General features: G+C 37.3%; 1 protein-coding gene across 3 annotated transcripts in view; it reads left to right on the forward strand.

The window, feature by feature from the left end:
• The window catches only part of ANKRD12 (ankyrin repeat domain 12), a 58808-nt gene extending 38222 nt beyond the window's left edge, over positions 1 to 20586 (forward strand). For 2 of the 3 annotated variants that reach the window (XM_064656794.1, XM_064656804.1), the window contains 6 exons: positions 1458 to 1605; positions 5262 to 9946; positions 14714 to 14812; positions 16951 to 17094; positions 18894 to 18989; positions 19310 to 20586. In XM_064656794.1, coding sequence (XP_064512864.1) covers positions 1458 to 1605; positions 5262 to 9946; positions 14714 to 14812; positions 16951 to 17094; positions 18894 to 18989; positions 19310 to 19495 — 5358 coding nt within the window. In that variant the 3' untranslated portion in view covers positions 19496 to 20586. Of the gene's footprint in view, positions 1 to 1457; positions 1606 to 3830; positions 4027 to 5261; positions 9947 to 14713; positions 14813 to 16950; positions 17095 to 18893; positions 18990 to 19309 lie in introns of those variants that run through there. The other variant, XM_064656812.1, reaches the window with a different exon arrangement.
• The last annotated feature ends 994 nt before the right edge of the window (positions 20587 to 21580 follow it).

Consider the following 21580-nt stretch of genomic DNA (forward strand, 5'->3'; position numbering starts at 1 on the left):
CATATGGTTTTATAATTCTGCTTCTGGTGTTTTGGGAGCATCTTAAACTTGCTCTGATTGTCTTTGTTTTGTCTTGCTTTTCATTTGATTTCTATTGCCAGATATTTTCTACCAGTATCTGTTTTCTTAAATATTTAAAGGTTTCACCTTTAGTTTTTTAATGACTTTTTCTGAGAGACTTCTACTGTATAGAATTCTCAAAACAAAAATGTCTCCAAACAGTATATTGTGGATTTGTATGTAATATATATATATTTAGAAATATTCAAGGATATATATCCAATATTTATTTTAATATATTGTTTATGGCATTGAAATAGAGAATTGATATATATATTCTTAGTATTTTTTTTAAAATTTACCAATGAACACGTAAAGAAATGAAGCACTGTAGATAATTTACATTAATTTATAAATTTTTTCTTGATTTCTGCAAATAAGATGCAGAAATTACTCCATTTCCCTTTATATCTCTTCTATTTCATTACTGTACGTGTGATGTGTTGTGTAAAGCAAAAAATAGAAAACATCCTTAAATTAAGTACACCTTCCAAAAAAGGTGTTCCATTTTAAAGTTTTTTCTGGAAAAGCTAGAGAAATTAATTACGATAATCTGATTGTGATTTTTTTTTTAATTAACTGTTTAGTAACTGCTTCTTATAGGTATCTAAACAAAAGTTGGTCATCAGATCAAAGTTGCATGAAGTTGTAGCAAAGTTTTGGAGAGCAGGACCTCTTGCTTGTTTGGTCTCAGTATAGGTGTCTGTGACCATCTCACTGACATTATGTATCAGAATAATTTTGAAGTTACCTGTTAAGATATCACTGTCTGATGAATTTCTACATTCTTAACACATAGGACTGGATACTGTGCTGAAAATGGAGTGGCCTTGGTGTCATTGTAACATTAACAATTTCTTGGCCTTCATGATAGAGAAATTGATGACTTTGATGTATGCTATGCAGTTGGGGTTGGAGGTAGCTTGTTCCTCCAAAAATATGCTTGAATCTCTCTCAGGTATTTTTGGAAATGCCTTAGAAACCAATAGTACTGCTACTTGTAAAACTTTTCCTGTTCCACACAGTTTAGTGCTATGAAATTTGGAGCAAGAAGGTGAATCAAGTGCAGAGGAGTAGAGAGCTTGGTAGGTGAGGAACCAGATAAATTGTATGAAGAAACGCTAGAACAGCAAGAACAAAAGCCCACTGTTGTCTTCCTTTGTACTGATGCTGTGTCTGTGTAACAGAAATCTTCCCCTTTACTTCTTCTAATGAGCAGACTGTGTGTACCTGGACTTGGCATTCTAGTTGCTGAAGTCTTGCTTCCCGGTCTCAGTTTCATAGGTAGGAGTTAGGATTGTGTATCATGTTACTCACATTTTGTGTGCAACAGAAGATTTTTATGCTGGTCAACTAACACATGGAAAACCTAAAAGTTAATCTATTTAATGCTGCAGATTGTGAAGCTGTTGCTTAGACATGGTGGGAATCCATTTCAAGCCAATAAACATGGAGAGAGACCTGTTGATGTGGCTGAAACTGAAGAGTTGGAAATGCTGTTGAAAAGGGAGGTGCCCATCTCTGATGATGAGGACAGTTGCTCAGGTAAAAGCAGCTATTTAACTGCATACTTCCAAGTGTATCATTTCACCTGAAGTTATGTGGTTTTATCTTTTGCGTAGTGTTGGCTATTAAGACTTGCTGCAGATAGCAATTACTATTGCTAAGGTTGTTTTCCACTTTTATTTTTAGAGGTAGTTTTTTATTTTTCAGTTGAATTATCTGAAATGTTTATTCTGGCTTTTTTTTTACTTTTCTCTCTGTCTTTAATAAGACTTTCCCACTCTCCAAATGAACTCTGTCTCAGAATGGTGATTCTACCAGAGAAAGATACAGAGGAAAATACTGTATTTGTTATGATACGAAGTGTTTTTTGAGAGGTGATCTTGGGGGAAAATATCCCCAAAGTCCCTTATTTTCCACCTTTAGTAGATGAATCAGGAGTTAGTGTCTCACATACCTATAACATAGGTACACTTAGTGAAGAAAAGTCCCTGCTGGTGGGGGAACCACTGGTTTGTGAAGGCAACCAGATAGGTAACTTGCTTACGTGGAGGCAGTAATTCTTGGCCCCTCCTGTATTTTTCTGCGGGTTAAGGAGTATATAACACCTCTTAGGGCATAAAAAGAACTGCTGTCTCCTCGGAAGCAAAAGATTCTTGACCATGAATAACTTGCTTGAGTGCTAGGTAGGAACTTTCTATTTTGCTTTCACAGAATCTTCAGGATTTCAGATTTTTATAGGTAAAAGAAATGAGGTGGATTGAAAACTGACTGAATATTGAGGCCCAGAGGGTGATGGTGAGTGGCACAAAGTTTAGTTGAAGGCCAGTAACTGGTCATGTACCGCAGGGGTCAATACTGGGTCCAGTCCTGTTTAACATCTTCATTAATGTTTGGGGTAGAGTGTACCGTCAGGAAATTTCCTGATGAAACAAAACTGAGGAGGAGTGGCTGATGCACTAGAGGGTTGTGCTGCCATCCAGAGGAACCTCAACATGCTGGAGAAATGGGATGATGGGAATCTGATATAGTTCAACCAGAGGAAATGTAAAGTCCTGCACCTGGAGAGGAACAGCCCCTGGGCACCAGTGCAGGCTGGCATCTGACCATATGAGGAAGAAGCTTCGCAGAAAAAGCCCTGGGGGTCCCGGCGGACACCAGGTTGATGGTGAACGACTTATATGCCCTTGCTACAAAGAAGGCCATGGTATCCTGGGCTGCATTAGGAGTGTTGCCAGCAGATTGAGGGAGGTGATCCTTCTCCTCTGCTCAGCACTGGTGAGGCCACAGCTGGAGTGATGGGTCCAGTTGTTATGAGAGAGACATTGGACATGCTGAGGAGAGTCCAATGGAGAGGCCGGAAGATGATGAAAAGAGGAAAGGTTGAGAGAGCAGGGACCATTCAGCCTGGAGAAGAGAAGGCTTAGGGGGATCTTAACTGATGTGTACACCCACCTGAGAGGAGGGTGCAAAAGGACAGTGCCAGACTCTTTTCAGTGATGTGCAGTGATGGGACCAGAGGCAATGGGCACAACTTGAAATACAGGAGGTTCCCTCTCAACATCAGAAAACGCTTTTTTTACTGTGAGGATGTCTGAGCACTGGCACAGGTTGTTGAGGGAGGCTGTGGAGTCTCTGTCCTTAGAGATATTCAGAAGTGTCTTGGACATGGTTCTGGGAAACTGGCTCTGGGTGGCCCTGCTTGAGGGACAGGGGTTGAATGAGGTGATGTCCAGAGGTCCCTTTCAACCATAACCATTCTGTGATCTGTGAAAAGTACACAAGGAAGAGCATCATGTCCCATGATTGTAAAAGTTGGTTTCTCTTTCCTGGACAAATAAATAAAACCCAAACAATCAAGTTAAAAGAAGAAAAAAAAAAAAAACCAAACCAAACCCCTAGGAATATTTCCAAAGTTTCATTATACTTCAGGAAAAAAAAGTCATATTGCCCTTTGTTTTAATGTAGTATTAACTCTTTTGACATTAGAGGATTAACCTGAAATACAGTGCATGGTCCTTTGGTTTTAAGGGGCATTTGTGGCATTGGTCCACAGAATCTACGTCAGCTTAGTGAAATTAGTGATCTTAAGAAAAATATTTTTACATGTATATAATACAAACTTGCTACTGTTTAGCAATTAATTCCTCAACAGTCTGTCTGTGCAGGGTATTGCTTAGTTTCCACAGACTGGTTGCTAAGGAGAGTGGAATGTTCTCTGCAGTTTCTCAAGGAGTCAGGGTTAGAGAATAGATGATCCATCTCCTGTGCTTCCATTGCGTTACTTTCGGTCATTAAGAAGTAAGTTCTCTGCTGTGTTTGGAATGAGACAGGTTTGTTAAGAGCAAAGCAAATGGGGACGTGGAAGAGAGAAGAAGCAACTGCCTTATAGGAGAAGGGTGAAGGACAAGCTATACGGAGTGGTTAGATTTAAGGCAGGAAGATGATGGCATGAACACATGGGTAAGGGGGGGGATGTACAAAAAACTATTAGCACGGAGCTAGTAATATGTTCTGGGTGATGCAGACAGTATAGAAGATAGTAGGGACTTTTGGGATCTATTTTGTTGATATGATGTGGTTTGAATGCAAAGTACCTGAGAAGCTTGCTGGCAAGATACAAGTCTAAACATGGTGTACTGGCAGTTTTTTCACAGAGGGTCCTGCTGAAAATGAGGGGGGATCTTGCAGCAGAACATTTTTATTTTCCTCATTAAAATTTCTCATGTATCAAAACTGCTGCATCGCTTTCCTTACACTATAATTTCAAATTCTTCTGTTACTTTTTATTCAGTATGTCAAATCTCTGGTCCCTGGTATTGAATATGACAATACTCAGTTCTTTTTAAAAAGCAAACTGATAGATTCAGCTGAAGAGGCTTGGCTTGGAATGTTATTTGGAGGGAACAATACATCCAGAAATACTTCTTAAGGTTTTTTGAGTTCTAGATTTTCATATGAACAGGTTGTGATTTTCATATGAACAGGCTCCATCTGTTTCCTAAACCCTAATTTTAGGAGCAGTTAAGAGTCTTACATTTTGGACTTTCAAGCCCAAGACATGCTTGTTCGAGTGCATAGCAGAGACCAGTTGCATGAATTACAGTACAGTCTGCTTTAGGCTGTCTGTATCAGGTGAATAAAGATTCATGAGGGAATTTTTTTACATGAGCAGGTGTTTGTTTTATAAGAATAAAAACTCATCTGCTGTTGAAACATGACTGAATAGTTCATGTGGAGGAACATAGTTTGGTTGTTACAGAGCATAAGAGTTGAATTCCCAGAGGAATGAGTTGTCATAGTAAGATGTCCTTGAGAAAGAGTCAGGCTATGCAGGAATGTATAATGATGATAAATAATATTATAAATGTAATAATAAATAAATATAATAAACCTCACAATATGCGAGGTTTCCAAAATTTAAAATGCACTACTTTTACTAGATTGGGGTATAAATGCTAATTAGTATTTTTACATGCCTGAGTGAGAGCTGTAAAACTTTGGTTTCATGACCTTTTTCTCTCATGACCGTTTTCTGTTAAAAAGCTTAATTCTAGTGCAAAGGTTTATGTGTGTTTAAAGTAGGTTTTTTCCTTTCTTCATTTGTATAGAAGTATGCCTGCTGAACTGAACTATTTTGTTCTGAAGTGTGAAGTGTCCCATCAGTTTTCAACTAATTTTTGGTTTTCTTACCCTAGATTCTGAAGAAGCTCCATCTGTAAATCCTTCCAGTGTAGATGGGAATGTTGATTCAGAAGCAGAAAAGGACCCTGCAGCCAACAACAGCAAACAAGCGGTCCCTAGTAAGGCACCACTTCCATCTGCTCTTGATGAGTATGAGTTTAAAGATGATGATGAAGATGAAATGAAAAAAATGATAGATGACAAACATGTTCTTAGAAAAGACCTACGGAAAGAGGATGAGACTGAAGCTGAAAAGTCCAGCTTATTTGTGAAACAAGAAAAAGTTGTGTTCTCAAAGTCATTTAAAAGCAAAAAGCAGAAACCATCAAGAGTTCTGTATTCCAGTTCTGAAAGCTCAGATGAAGAAATACTTCAGGACAAGAAGATAGTCTCTCCTTGCTCTGTTTCAGAGACATCAAATTCTGATGTCAGAGTGAAGAAAGAATATATAGTCACAAACGAACACAAGCAAAAAGGCAAGGTTAAAAGGAAAGTAAAAAATCAGAGCAAAAATAAAGAGAATCAAGAAGTAAAGCAAGAAAAAGAAAATGCTAGAGTAACAAATATAGCTCCTTCTGGGTTAGATTCTTTAGATAAAGCTAGAGAGGAAGAAACCTTTAAGAAGTCTTTCACTTCAAAAGAAGATTCTTCTTTACATCTATTTCATATCACTGCCGGAAAATCTCCAAAGCATCCCTGTGGATTAAGTGAAAAGCAGTCAACACCACTAAAGCAAGAAAACACCAAAACTTGCTTGTCACCGGGAGGTTCTGACATAACGTTGCAGTCAGAATTAGTTCGGTATGATCACAACACTGATTCTGATTATTTAGTAGAAAGCTCTAGTGGCAAATCCAGCAAGCACAAAGAAAAAAGCAAGCATCATCAAAAAGATTTTCACTTGGAATTTGGTGAAAAATCTAGTCCTAAAATTAAAGAGGAAGATAATAGCTCAACATTTGAGAATTCAGAGTATACTTTGAGAAAGATTGACAAGGAAGGTAAAACACTTAAAAAGCATAAATTAAAGCACAAAGACAGAGAAAAGGAAAAGCACAAAAAGGAACAGGATGGGGAGAAGGAAAAACATAAGCATAAAGATAATGGTAAAGAAGTTCAAAGAAGTATTGAGTTTGACCGAGAATTTTGGAAAGAGAACTTTTTCAAAAGTGATGAAAATGAAGATACATTGTTAAATACAGAACACGAATCTCTTTCTTCAGACAGAAAATCAAAGCTAGAAAAGGTTATGGCAAAAGAAGATAAGTTAGTTAAGGAGAGACAGTTCCAGAAAGAAAGAAATACTAAAGAGGAGAGAGAAAAAAACAAAAAGGAAAGTGAGAAGTTTCTCAAGGATGGAAAAATAAAAGATGTAAAAGAAGAGAAAGAAATTATGCTTGCAGATAAAGAAATGGAATTGTTCTGTTTTGGTGTTAAAGATGAGGCAGGCAGCATGCATTCAATAGAAAGAGAAACAGATACTGAAAAGCAGGAAAAGAATTTAAAGGAAAATAAAGAAAAGACTGAGAAGCGAACCTCAGCCAAAGAAAAAGACGTTGAAAAGATAGAAAGAAAACATGGAGAAAAAGAGAAAAAGCTAAAGCATGAATACAAGATGGAGAAAGAAAAAGCAGAAGTAAATGAAAGTACAGAGAAAGTAAAGGAGAAGCCCAGTTTTCAGCAAGCAGAAAGATGCCATAAGGAAAATGATAAAGTAAAAAGCATGGGTACTCTTAAAAAACTTGATGACAAAGAAAAAAATAAAGAAAAAACTGATAAGAAGCATGACAAAGAAAAGACTGATAAAGACAGACATTGGGCTGAAAGCAAAGAAAAACACTGTACTGAAAGAAAAGTCAAGCAGTCTGAAAAAGAATCTGAATATACTAAATTAGAAAAAAACAGAACTAAAGAAAAGGAATTTGAAAAGAAAGACAAATCCAAAGACAAGGAGATCTCATCAACAGCAAACTCAAAACACTTGCAAGAGGAAAGGAGATGCAGTATTACAGAGAGTAATAAAACAGTGCATGACAAACTGTCATCTTTGAAAGAAAAACCAAAAGATGATTTGTTGAAAACTCCAGATGGTAGAGAGAAAGATAAAAAAGATAAAGACATAGACCGATACAAAGAGAGAGACAAGCATAAAGATAAACTGCATCAAAGTAGTTTACTTAAACTAAAACTTGAACATGAGAAACTTAAGCCTAAACCAGCTCCTGCACCAAAGGATGCTCGACCTAAAGAAAAAAGATTAGTCAACGATGATTTAATGCAAACTAGTTTTGAAAGAATGCTGAGCCTTAAAGATCTGGAAATAGAGCAGTGGCATAGAAAACATAAAGAAAAAATAAAACAGAAAGAGAAGGAACGTTTAAGAAACCGCACTTGTTCAGAACTTAACAAAATGAAGGAAAAACCCAAACACTCATTAGCTGAAGTAAAAAGCAAAGAACTGATTCGTTCAAAAAGCTCAGAGTTGCCAGATGTTTGTATGAAGGAAAAACAGCTAAAAGATGCTACAAGTAATAGATCTCAATCAGTGGATACCAGAAGTGTCAGTGTTATAAAGCCTTCATTGGCTTTAGATAATTTAAATAGATCCCCCAAATCAGACAGTGAAAAGATGGGTCTGAGCTCCAGGTCAGTGTCTGTCTTGTCTGTCGCAAGCTCTGAGGATTCTTGCCATACCACAGTAACTACTCCGAGGCCTGTAATCGAATATGATTCTGACTTCATGCTGGAAGGTTCTGATTCCCAAATGTCTTTTTCACAGTCACCATTTTTGGCAAGTGCCAAATCACCAGCTCTTCTTGAGAAAGAGACCGATGGTCTTGCTGAGTTGCCAGATCGCATTAAGCCACCTTTCTCAAACAGGCTTCCACCAATGTACATTAGATCAGCATCTGTTGAAGATGTTAAATTGGTTTTAAATGAGTGTAGACCTGTTACAGAGGTTCGAAGATGCAGCATGCCTGCTGCTGTTTCTGAACACAGCAAGCAGCCTCAAATGTCAGAAGAAAACCAGAACGCTCTGCCATCAGTCCAGACTTGCGCTAGCACTTCTCCTAAACCAGAACTACCATGTGGCATGCTCGAAAGAGACTTTCAAAGCAGCATGACTGTACTGCAGTCAAACTTTACATCATCTCCAGATGGAGTTGTTAGCAACAAGCAAGTAATGACGGGTACAAGTACCGTTAAAAATACTGCTCAGATGAGCCCTTCAGAAGAGTCTAACTTGCATTTAGAACCGTGTAGTCAAAGTGATGTAACTCAGCAAAACAAACCATGGGATGTGCCTTTTGACAGACTTAATTCGTTAAACAATGAGTTTAACAGCTCAGGTTGTGGTGTGTCAGAGCAGGATACTACCTGTGTTATAGCAGTGCATAATTCTGAAAGCAGGACATTAAAAGAGCAACAGGTATCTGAATTTTTGCCTCAGCATGCTGAAATTAAGGGAAGTTCCAGTTCTCAAGAATCTGCATCATTTTTGCCTTCACAGTCACCTTGTTCTTTACCTATCCAGCCACTTCCAGTTGTGTCTAAACACATTTTACCAGGCATTAGCAGTCAAGATTCATTATTTGTACAACAACAAAATCTAGTTCAAACTACAACTTCTGCTTTGGATACAGATGCTGTGAGTACCAGAGAGCTGGAAAATGCTTTCTTCCCTTCAAACATTAAGAAGACTGACACACCTATCGCTCTATATTCTGAGAGCTCTGCAAAGGATGTTTCACAGAGCTATGAAAGGGTGAATGATTTACCAGTGGTATCCTTAGAGAAAGGTATTCCTGAAAGTGATAGCAGTTCACAATTAAATGTGAATTCATACACATTCAGTAAACTTGTTTGTAAGAACGCTCTGAGTGAAGTGGATAGTAACACAGCAGATACTTCAGATATTAGAAATGAAAAAGACCAGCCAGAGAAGTTGGTCTCCACACATGTTGTTGATAGTAAAGCCAATGCTGATCTCTGTGAACTAAGTTCAGGAATGTCAAAGGGAATTACGAATGAATCAGGTAATAAAAACCCCTGCACTGCAGACAGAGAAAATGTGTTGGCAGATGATCCACCACAGTACTCCTCTTTATCTAATTTGGAAAATAGTTCACAACAGATTACACAGGAAGAGGTGCATAAGTACAGCCAAATAGTTAAAGCAGAAGAAGAAATTGCTGAGGATCAGAAGGTGGAACAGCAGGAAGTACCTCAAAGAATCACGAGGAACAGAGCAAATTTGCTCGCTAACCAGGGCAAGCAGAATTCTCTTGGCTGCACACAAACATCAGAAAAAGAGTCTGAATCATCAGCATCCATGAAAGCAAGGATTAGATTAACTGAAGAGGATGATGCTCAGGTACATCATCCACGAAAAAGAAAAGTGTCACGTGTGCCTCAGCCTGTGCAAGCAAACCCTTCTTTACTGCAGGCCAAGGAGAAAACCCAGCAGTCTCTGGCAGCTATTGTTGATTCTTTGAAACTTGAAGAGATTCAGCCATACAGTTCTGACAGAGCAAACCCTTATTTTGAATACTTGCACATAAGGAAGAAAATAGAAGAGAAGCGTAAATTACTGTGCAGTGTTATTCCTCAGGCACCTCAATATTATGATGAATATGTGACCTTCAATGGCTCATACCTTTTGGATGGCAATCCGTTGAGCAAGATATGCATCCCAACTGTAAGTAACATGGTTTTTAAATATACACTACAGTGAAAGGCATGTTTCAGTTTTATTTTTGTAACTTTCATGTTCTTCCTAACTTGCTTCTGAATATTCTGCTGAAAACAGTAAGTTGACATATGCCAAATTAATATTGACTAATAAGGTCATATTTAAAAGCCTTGGATAGTGGAAATATCAACAGTGGTTTCACAGTCATTGTAAGACAGGCCATGTAGGACACCTGTAAAAGGCACAAAGACTATATTTCAAAGTATGTACTAATATAAAGCCTGTCCTTTCAGAAGTGAAATCAGATATTGAGAGCTTCTCTGAATTTCTGCTGTCAAAAATTTTGTTAAAACTAATTATTCAAAGCTGTTTCATTTGGAGCTGTTTCAGTTGGTCTGTGAGCGAACCAGGATGCATAGTAAGCTTTGCCACAATGTACCAGGCTGTCAGCCTCCCCAAGTCTACAAATCTTTCTCAGTAGCTGTTGCAGCTTCTATAACATCTTTATCACTGGAGGCAGAGATTCTATTTTTTTTTTATAGCAGCTGCTAGTCAAGTACATACTGTTTCCAAGCTACAGCTTTCTGCTTTGGCATCACACTTCAGTGCTTTATTTGGGATAGGCGGAAAGTAGAGAAGCACGGCACATATTTTTCCCTGGCCCATTTTCCACCTGAGCGATAGAATTCATTTCACTGTCATAAATGGCAATGCGTGTAGACACTATAAGGAGGGGAGAGTTATTGACCTGATATTAAAGCAGTGCCTTATACTTCCTGTCTCTCTTGCTGTGTGTAATAGGGACTCTGCACTTATTGAAAATAAATTTAGGTGGTGGAGTACAAATTCTTGGGTAACAGGTTTAGAAAATAGAGATGGATGTGTGCTCCCCATTCTCAATGGTTTTCAATTACTCATTGAAAAGAAAATCCCTCCTTAAAAAAAGTTGATAAAAATATGAATATGTAATTGAAGGATTACCATTACTGATTTTTTATTTAGATTTCTGGTTTGCTTCCCTATCTGCTCATATTCTGGCGATAGTGATGTTTTAAACTATTACTCATTTTGTATATGCTTTGATGGTCCTGTTAATCTTCTACTGTTGTAGAGAGAACAGGTGGAGATTTTTATTCCAGACTGTTAGAAGGAAAAAGGAAGAAAAGAAATTCTTAGAAGTCAAATTTATTAGGAAATTGATGTTTATTTTCGTTAGGATTAAAGTGTAAGAAAACAGCATGAGTTTTAATCTAAAGAAGATATTCTAAGCATTCAGTTTTGTTTGTCTGAAAAAATCATCTGCAATGCAACTAAATGCTTTATTTACTTACTGTCTCTTGTGTAAATGTACAATTTTGATAAAATTTCCCATGTTTCTTTCCAGAAAAAGATACTGTTTACAAAATTATTAGAAGTTCAGATTTAACTTCTGTGCAGAGCTTGCTTGTGTATACAGTTTAATAATTTTATTTTGTCACCATTAAAAATCACAGTCTTAATAGTTCCTATTACAAATGTCATAAAGAGGAGTATTGCTAAACCAGAGATCATTTCATGCTCAGAAATGGGTGTTTGTTTAATTTACACATCGTCCAGCAGTGTGAAAACAAGGGCTATGCCTAGTCTCTCTACAGTGGTGAAATACTAGTATCATATACATGGTGTTACGCCTATAATGCAGAATTTAATAAGTAACTGTAAAATTACCTTTTTGTTGAGTTTGTTTTACAGTTTTTTCCTTTGATTCTTTAATTCTCTGTTAACTAAACTTTTGCCTCATCAATTTACATAGGATATGAGAAAGTAGATATTCTGGTGTTTTAGATATCCCCTGTGTGGAGGTCTGTGAGAAAATAATACATTTAGCCCTGACACTCCGAGACTTGGAGTAGTTTGTGTAACATACTGTTCTCTGCATTGGAAATTTAATGATGCATTGTAGTTTATCTGATGAACTTCAAACATCCTGTAGGTGGGAACCAGGAGATGGTATGCTAAAATTTGATTTCCGCAGCCTTGTTTATATATTGTAATTTATAACTTGTATCACTTAGGGTTGTAAGGGTATTCACATATGAATTGTGGCTTCCCTCTCACCAATGCAAATAGAAAACATAAGGCAAGACACACCAGGTCAGTTCAAAATAGAAAGAAGCAAACCTGAATCTTGTAACAGAGTGAGTTTGAATTGTACTTGGCTGTGTTGCCTTTCAGATTGCTCAGTTGGTATGTTCTGCGGGGTTCAGTCATACCTGTACTGTCTCCTGAGAGGAGATCCCAGGATTCTTTGCCAGTCTTTGATGGCTATCTAGCAGATATGTTTCTAGTAAAAGGGATTCTGTCCAGTCTCTCTGGCATTACTGTAGAAACTTCAGTGGTAATACCTAATTTTAGGGCTGTTAGCAGAAACTTGTTTCCTAAATACATTAAATACAACATTAGAGCAGGCCAGTTATTTGGATGACATAGATTAGAGGAGGTTTGTAGTGGGCACAAGTGAATTTATACAGTAAAGAGTTGGTGTTCTTGCTGTAGTTGGTTTGAGGAATGCAAGGCATGCAAGAAACTTTGTTAATTGATTTTCATGTGAGGTGAGAATACATCTTGAACCTTAGCTTTTATGGGTCATTTCTCAGACTGGGAACAGAGAATGCTGTGAAGCAGTTTCCCTCTCTTCTGTGTGGGGCCTGGGCCCTTAAGAAAATAGTTTGATAACTTTGTTTATACTAAAAACTGGGGGCATCTTTTCCTTGTGTAGTGCAGTTTCATGCTCTGTTCTTCGAAGTCCAGCTAGAAGGCCCAAGAGGCTCTTCTGGCTGTTCTTGCCTTGAAACCTTTAACTTGGACTTCCTGGTCTCAGAGAGACCGATTTCCTTTGTCCGAATCTCGTGCTGGTTCACAAATTGGGATTTCCAGCAGGTGGTGTGAGACTACCCAAATCCTGTGTTTTGGGCTCTAAGGATCCAAGGCTCACTCATTCCGAGTTTCCAAGAAGAGAGGAAAAAATTGATCATTCCATAAATGACTGTAACCAAACTCAGCCCTGTATTTAGCTGTAGGTTTTGGCAAACCGTCTTGGGCTGGGCTGGAGTGAAGCGTATGAAGTTTATGGATGTATCCAGCAGCAGTAGTGATCCCTGGGGTTACGGAGACCTGTTGCTGCCACACAGGTCTGAACATAATCTGTGCTCAGGGCTGAACAAAATCTGCTGTGGCTGTGCAGAAGCAGAGTTCTCCTACACGTTTAAATAAAAGTCCACACAAGTTTGTTGTCTGGATGATCAGGTCCTTTCCAGGTGGTTTTTACAGTGTTGGTTCTTATTTCTGTTGCGAAATAAAACAGTCCATAAATTTAAGGGAATAACATTTGAAATGTAGTGACAGGACAAGGGTGAATGGGTTCAAACTGAAAGAGGCCAGGTTTAGATTAGATATTAGGAAAAAATACTTCACTGTGAGGGTGGTGAGGCACTGGAACAGGTTGCCAAGAGAAGCTGGGGATGCCCCATCCCTGGAAGTGTCAAGGCCTGATTGGATGGGGCTCTAAGCAACCTGGTCTAGTGGAAGGTGTCCCTGCCCATGGCAGGGGCGTTGGAAGTAGATGATCTTTAAGGTCCCTTCCAACCCAGGCCTTTCTGTGATGCTGATTCTGTGAAATTGTTCAGATGGTATGGATGCTAAGCTAAAACATGCTGATACCCATTATGATTGAGACAGATCATTCCAGTATGTGTTTGTGGTTTGTTGGTGTGTGTTTGGTTTGTTGGGGGTTTTTTGGTGTATATTTGTTTTTAATACTGATGACTTATAAAAACTGGCATATGCCCTAAATGTTACTGGTTCGAGAGCCAAACCATTTTCATTGAGAGAAGTGTATCCTGCATAGTAGTTTGAAATGTGAAGGAGTTGAATGTCAACAAATAATAACTTAAGGAATGAACAGCAATTACTTATTCAGTATTTTCTTTAATTCCAGAGACATTGGCTAACTTCCAGCATGGAGGGGAAATGTCCTGAAATAATATTCCCATATAATAATAATTGAATCATTTCTGGTAGATAAATCACTTTGTTACTAGAGTGTATAGGTACAAGACTGATACTAGTAATGCAGTGTGTCTGTATTTTCATAATGGATTTATTACTTCTTCACAGTTGCAAGATCTGTGTTATTGCAGAGAACTATTTATGTTTACATGTTTGTGTTTGGTACAAGGTAGAGTATAATACCTGTAGGTATGTATTTCAGCTCTGGTTTCAGAGTATCAGTGGTAGTAAATAGGGTTGTCTTTTGTGCAGTATAAAATGCTGTTGCCACTGTATGGATATATCAAGTGGTTTTTTTTTTTTAACAGTACTTTTCATTTTCTTACTTTGCTCTTGCATTTTGCTAGGCAGTTTTTATCTTCTTGAAATGAACAGCTGTGCTTTAAAGAGTCTCTAGAACTGAAAGCAAGTTGTATTTTTACTATATTCTACTTTATAGTCCTTTTTAAAAAACAGCTATGGAATGCTGACAGTGACTGGTTAAAAGTACTAAACAGCTTGAAATGCTATTTCATTTGGGTTTATTAATTTTTATGGTAAAGAATTCTTAAAACCTGTCATTGCAAATACATCAAAGTCACGTAATTAGTGGAAAGTTAAAAACTCGTATTTTCCCTAAAAAATACCTTGCTTATGGTTTCTTGGGTTTTTTTAATAGGTCATACAGGCAATACTAAATATGTTAAATACATATTCACTGTACTATTTATAATTTTTTTTCCACAGATTACACCACCTCCATCACTGTCAGAGCCACTTAAGGAACTATTTAAACAACAGGAGGTTGTAAGGATGAAACTGCGTTTACAGCACAGTATTGAAAGGGTAAGACTAATTTTTTTTATTTCCCAAATTTAAGCTTTGGGTTTTTTTCTTTTTCAGTGGACAGACTACATTTTTCTCAATTTAACAATGTTTTGGAAGTAATCTGTTTTCTCTCCAAATTTATGAATTGGAGAAACTTTTAAGTGGTGGTGGTGGGGAATTGTTAGGACAACTGTTAGCAGACCAGTGAAGTCGATAAGATAGCAGCTTTTTCCTGTCAGTTGCTCTGAGTTCTGGCCCAGATTTATCCCAGAGGCAATGGGAAGAAAGCTTCGGTCTGTAGTTTTGAAAGCTCATAATGGTTGTAGATTTCAGAACCAAATTGATGGAGTTAAAAGAATTTAAGAAATAGTAAATTCTGTATTGAGAGAAGACACATGTGGCTCTAACACTAAAACATTTTTTGCAATATTCTACTGGCAGAAACTGCCCAAAATTATATTAGAACTACATCTGTAGGCATCGTGGAATTTGAATACAGAAATAGAGAAGATACTCCTGGTTTAGGAGTATTCATTATTTTTAGGCTGCCCAAACCTTTTCCTTGGCAACCTAGCTTTAGATGTCAGTATTGTGAGCCAGATTGCTTGTGGACACAGGCAGAGTGCTTTTCTGATATAACATGTATCTTAATTATTTCCACACAGTTGCACAAGCAGCTGCCTCATCAAGACCCGATGTGATAGTTTTTCAATTGATGATTTCAATGTGGCTTAACAAAACAGTTGAGGGAAGGGTTTTACTTGAATTTAGTATTTCAGTGTAAAGCTAGGTATAAAATACAAAGCACAAAGATTGTAAACATGGTTCAAGTTCTGACTGAGGAGATTAGTTGTAACTGAAAGCAATGTGGGCAGCAGGTCGAGAGAGGTGATCCCCCTCTACTCTGCCCTAGTGAGACCCCATGTGGAGTACTGCATCCAGGTCTGGGGTCCCCAGCACCAGAAGGATGTTCATCTGTTGGAACAGGTACAGCAGATAATCAGAGGGATGGAGCACCTCTCCTATGAGGAAAGGCTGAGAGAGTTGGGGTTGTTCAGCCTGGAGAAGAGAAGGCTCCAGGGAGACCTTACAGCAGCCTTCCAGTACTTAAAGGGGCTTACATAGAAGAGGGAGAGTGACTTTTAACACAGGCAGATAGTGATAGGACAAGGGGGTATGGTTTTAGACTAAAGGAGGAGAGATTTCAATTAGATATTAGGAGGAAGTTTTTTAGTGTGAGGGCAGTGAGCTACTGGAACAGATTACCCAAGAGAAGTTGGGGATGCCCCATCCCTGGAAGTGTTCAAGGCCAGGTTGGATGGGGTTCTGAGCAACCTGGTCTAGTGGAAGGTGTTCTTCTCCACAGAGGGGGGTTGGAACTAGGTGATCTTTAAGGTCCCTTACAACCCAAACCACTCTATGATTCTAAGTACTTTTTGTGTTTTCCAAAAAAACAGGAAATATAATATTATAATCCACCTTCTTTTATTTTGATAGAAATTATAGCCATTATATTGCAGAGCAGTAAACACATACATTCTTTTATGTCTTACAAAATTCTGCATATTTTTAGTTATTTGGCTCAAATAGGCTGTTTTTCAAATGAAGTCCACTTTATGAAACTATAAGTCAAGTGAGTTATATTTTCTTGTCTCAGTTCAGGAAAGAATCTTATCCAGCTGTGAATTTCTGGAGTTTCTGCATGTTGCTTAAAAAAAAAAGAAACAAACCCCACAAATTATATTTCTGCTTCAGTTTTCTTGGCCATTGTGCCTGGCATGAAAGCATGTGACAAAAATCTTCATACAGTCAAGACTCACAAATCGATATCCTAACACTGCTCCTCATACTTTTCTGCTTTCACCACATTTGTTAAATAGAACTTGCCTAGTGGAAAGTCTGGGCATGACATTCAGTGGGGGCTGAGGATAAGGAGAAGGTGTTTTCAGTTCTGACATTCACAGGACACTCTTTCCATCATTAAATGGAAACTTTGGATTTGATTAGAAGAGCGACCCCTCCTTGCCCCCGGCAGCGCATTTCTCACATTGTTCAAAAGTGTAAGCCCTAAAAAGAACTGTTTAAATAAATGGACTTTTTTTTGAGTGCTTAATTTACCAAATGCGAGTTTATATGTTGATATCTTACTCAATTAGGAAAAGCTTATTGTCTCTAACGAGCAAGAGGTTCTGCGTGTCCATTACCGAGCAGCGCGAACTCTGGCAAATCAAACACTGCCCTTCAGTGCCTGCACTGTGCTCCTGGACGCCGAGGTGTATAATGTGCCTCTGGATGCTCAGGTAAAGATGGGTATTCCAGCATTTCAGACAAAAAGGTCTTTCCAGCCTGACTCCAGTGAAGCATTTGGAGAGAATTCTGTTCCCATCCTGAAATTGTCGTTGTTTTGCCTGGAATTAAGATTTTGCTCACTATAGGTTGTTACTTATATTGGGCCTCATTTGGGTGTACAATAACTAGAGGATATAGGTGTATGTATGTCTTTTTCTGCTTTGTACTTTGCCTGGTTTTCTTTCACCTCCAGAAATTGTGAGATGGATACAATGAGAACATTGCTCTGCTGATTTTTATGAAAACTAATTTCAGTCATAAACAGAACATGTTTCAGAAGCTTACAAATACAGCTTAAACAGGAACAAAAAAATTACCAGAATATAAGATAATTTCTATCGGTAATCCAGAGAATTGGAATGCAGCGGTGTGTGAAATGATGAAGTTAGTTTTTGAAATTTGGAAATGTTTGTGGAGATACCGCCCACATTAAAGTTTCCTCCTCTTTGTAAGACAGCCACCAGAACTGCTCCATAAAAAACAGATGACCAACAGTGAAATGTTGAATGCTACCAGATGAAATTTTTTTTTTTTCAAAATCACCTCAAGCTTCACATTATTTATATGTGCCATCTTATTTACATGTTCGGCGTTGGTATTTAGTCCTGATTAAAACATGGAATAAGCAGTGTACATTATGATCTGTATACCTTTTATGGACTCTCACCCAAAAGTTGGCTCCAGCTGTATCTGTAAGATAATACAATCTCATGTATTTTGTGAACAGTTCTTGTAACTAATAAAAATGGAAATAGCATTCAGCACCTTTTTCAGTGACTGCAAGGACTGTCCTTTGCACTCAAGCAAAGGACCAAACCAAAGAAGTGGGAGGAAAAATGCCCAAGTTTTTGGTGGCAGAGTGTTAGATGGTCACAGTTCACTTAAATGTCTCCAGCTCATGATTAGAAGATCAGTGCTGCGGAGGGCTCTTTCTAGAAGAAGCCTTTTCAGCTGTCATTCACATCTGAAATCTCAGCTCTTTTCTAGAAATGTCAATCTCTGCAGGTTTGGTTGGCCTTTTTTGTTTCTGTTCTTCCCGTTGCTACAGTGTGCAAGTTCCTGCAGTGTCTTTTTTTCTCCCTTAAAGAGTAACAGCAGCTTGTTCTATTTAGTGATTATTATTTAAATGTTAAATTGGCAGAGTCTGGCTTTAGGACTATGTATATAGAGTATCTAGTTTCTTACAATGGACAGATGTGACATTCCAGATTCTTATGAAATAGTTGGAATTTTAAAAATAACTTTCGTTAGGTAGGACATAAGACAGGTCTACTCACTTTTTTTAATCTCCCTTTGGGGATTTTGATGGTAAAAATATTTTTTATTATTGCATTGAATACATTGAAGTTTGCTTAAGTTTTCCATGTTTTTGCTTTTCCCCGAGGGAATGTTAATTTGTTACTGAATTTTAAAGAAAACAGAGTAATTTTGTGGAAGGCTCTGACTTCTGTTAGTTAAGACTTTAAGGCATAAATCTTTAAGCCTCCTACTCTAAATTTGAAAAGTAGAGCACAGTAAATAGCTTGAGGGAATCTGAAAATACCCATTTTGAGTGAGCAGCTGGCTTGCAGTGGAAGTGGTGGTCAGCATTTATGCTCATAAATACCTTCGTACTTTGAGTTCATGTTTTCATCGGGTGGGATTGTTTATTGTTTACGTCCCATAGAGTAAGTTTTGTGTTTTAAAGTATATTTAAGACTGAATCGTCAAGTAACTTAGAGTTTGAATAAATTTTTGGGTTTTTTTGCAGACTGATGACAGCAAAACTTCGGTGAGGGATCGATTTAATGCAAGACAGTTTATGTCATGGCTGCAGGACGTTGATGATAAGTTTGACAAGTTAAAGGTATACTCCTTTCTATTTCCACTTTAAAAAAGAAAACCAAAACTAATGTCATCAAGAAGATGAAATTAATAAATAGTAGATTTGAGTGCAGCATCATAGGCTTTTGTAGAGGTTTTAAGGGCAACACAAGGTCCAACAGTATAAAAAACCTGACCTTTGCTGCCATGTAGTGTAATGGAATAATCAGCAAATTTCTAAATACGTACTGGGGGAGTTACTTACTATCACCAGAGGGGCTCTTAGATATATTTCCTGTTTTCAAACTTGTTGCATTATTTTTTCAAATACTGAAATAACTTTTTTCCTCAATTCTAAAATAGACATGCCTTTTGATGAGGCAGCAGCACGAAGCAGCGGCGTTAAATGCGGTACAGAGACTGGAGTGGCAGCTTAAACTGCAAGAACTTGATCCTGCTACATACAAATCTATCAGCATTTATGAAATTCAGGAGTTTTATGTTCCTCTTGTTGATGTGAATGATGACTTTGAATTGACGCCAATATGACAATTAGCATCTTCTGTCTCACCCTTCCCCTTGGACAGCTAGAGGCTGAGGTGCAGGGATACACAGATGTATTTTTCTTTTAAGATGGAGCACTTAATTCTGTGGAATACTACCTTTCTCAATAATTCAGGTGTTCCTTCAGAGAAGTGTGGCATGGACTCTTGTTCAAACACAGAAAATGGATGCAAATTTTAAATTCAGATTCCCAGTAAATGCTGTTACGTGTAGTGTAAAATTGTCTGTAGCTTTAGAGCTTATTGCTGAAAAAGATGACAAAACCTGGTGAGTTAACAGCGCTGGAAGCTGTTAATAACTAAAACATCCACTCAGAGCCAAATGATACTTAAAATCTGCTATAAAGCTTTGTATTATGAAATTTCAGTAACAGTTGAACTCCCACAGAAAAATGATGAAGAAGCCTGTGGAAGAAAATGTAAGATTTGGAGGAAAATAATCAATTAAACTTATTATGTTTTGTAAATTATTGTACAAATTTCTTTTTGGAAAAAGATGTAATATTGTCTTCATTTTTTAATAATTTATTTTATACATATTGTGCAAATGTAAATAGTCTTGTAATTAATGTTCAAACCTGTATAAAATAGATATTTTAAATGTAAAACTGTTTTTGTCTAATGTTTTATTGGACCAAAGTTGTACTTTTTATTACGTGTAGTGTGTTCCTGGTTGGCAGTTCCTTTTTGTATGGCATGCATTTTGATTTAGCTGCTTGTTTCATCACCATAACTGTAAAAGAATTGAACTGTATTGCATGCTTCACAGGACTCTTAACTCCTTTCCTTCAATAACTGATACCCAAACAACTGTAATATTTACAAAATCATATTTCATATTAGTCTGCTGTTGTAATGCCATACCTGTGACTTCCTATACTGAAAATATTTTTGTGTAAAACGAAAAAACCCTTTTGCTCTTATATGGTGGTCTCGAAATAGAGCCTATTTTTTCCAACAAAATGCCTTTGAATTAAAATTCTTAAATTGTATATTGTCTATTTTAATATTAATCTATGGAAGGGATATGTAAATAGTTGTAAATATAATATTTAATAAATTTTATTGGTCATGTTATTAGTTGGAATTTCTTAATATGGTTAAAACTTGATACAACAAAACTTTGCATTTCTGGAATATGTAAGGAGGTTCAATGAAAAAATTTACTTGTGAAATTTAACGCTTTTTTTATTTTTAATACCATTAATGAGCAGACAGTTAATTATTTATTAGTAGGAGGTTACAGATATTCATGAAAAAGATTTGTTACCCTCCAGTCCATAAATAATTCAAAAATGCTTGGGATCTGATGTCTGTGAAATTATTTCTGAAAAAAAATGAAGTTTGTGCAGGAGACTGGTTACCTGGAAAAGAGATTTAAAGTCCTTGGATTGAAGTGATTTTTAATTAATAGGTGAGCTGCTACAGAGAACTTAATCCTTGTGCTTGTGTGAAGGGCGAGGGTGCCTTTCCTGGAGCAGTGAACAAGAGACTGGATGGACAGCAGGCTCTTTCCCATCTTTACATCACTGCTAGTGCCAGTCAAGAATGAATAGTAACTCAAGCGTAGTAAAGCCAATTAATATGTAGTTCGTGCCCTGTAATTTTTTTCCCCACTTTTATATTTGTTAGGTACCTGTGGAAGGAGAAGTTGTTCCTGCTTTTATTTACAGGAGTATCTTCCTGACATCACTCAGAACTAAAAATGTGCTGAAGAAAAAGCAAATTTCTTCTGAAAGTAAAATATTCTTCTGAGTGTAGCTGTAAATTTTTTACATGCTGCAAAAATCTGTATTGTCTGCTTAAAAAGAAGTGGAAAAATGGATAAAGCTGCAAGATGTTAACAACTAGTAAGTGGGTAGAAGTTACTTCCACCAGATACTTATTAGAGTAGTAAAAAGTAACATGGCTGGAAGTGAGAAAAGTATGAGAGAGGAATAATTAGGAGCTTTGCAGAAAGAAAAGATAAACTGGGTTGCAGGAGTGTTGGTTGTGTTAGAAAACAAGCTGGTGACAAAAATACTTGGGATGCAGGAAACAATAAAAGTATTTTGGCAGTATACTATCTTAA

Source organism: Pseudopipra pipra, chromosome 1 (assembly GCF_036250125.1).
Source record: "Pseudopipra pipra isolate bDixPip1 chromosome 1, bDixPip1.hap1, whole genome shotgun sequence".
Classification (NCBI taxonomy): domain Eukaryota; kingdom Metazoa; phylum Chordata; class Aves; order Passeriformes; family Pipridae; genus Pseudopipra; species Pseudopipra pipra.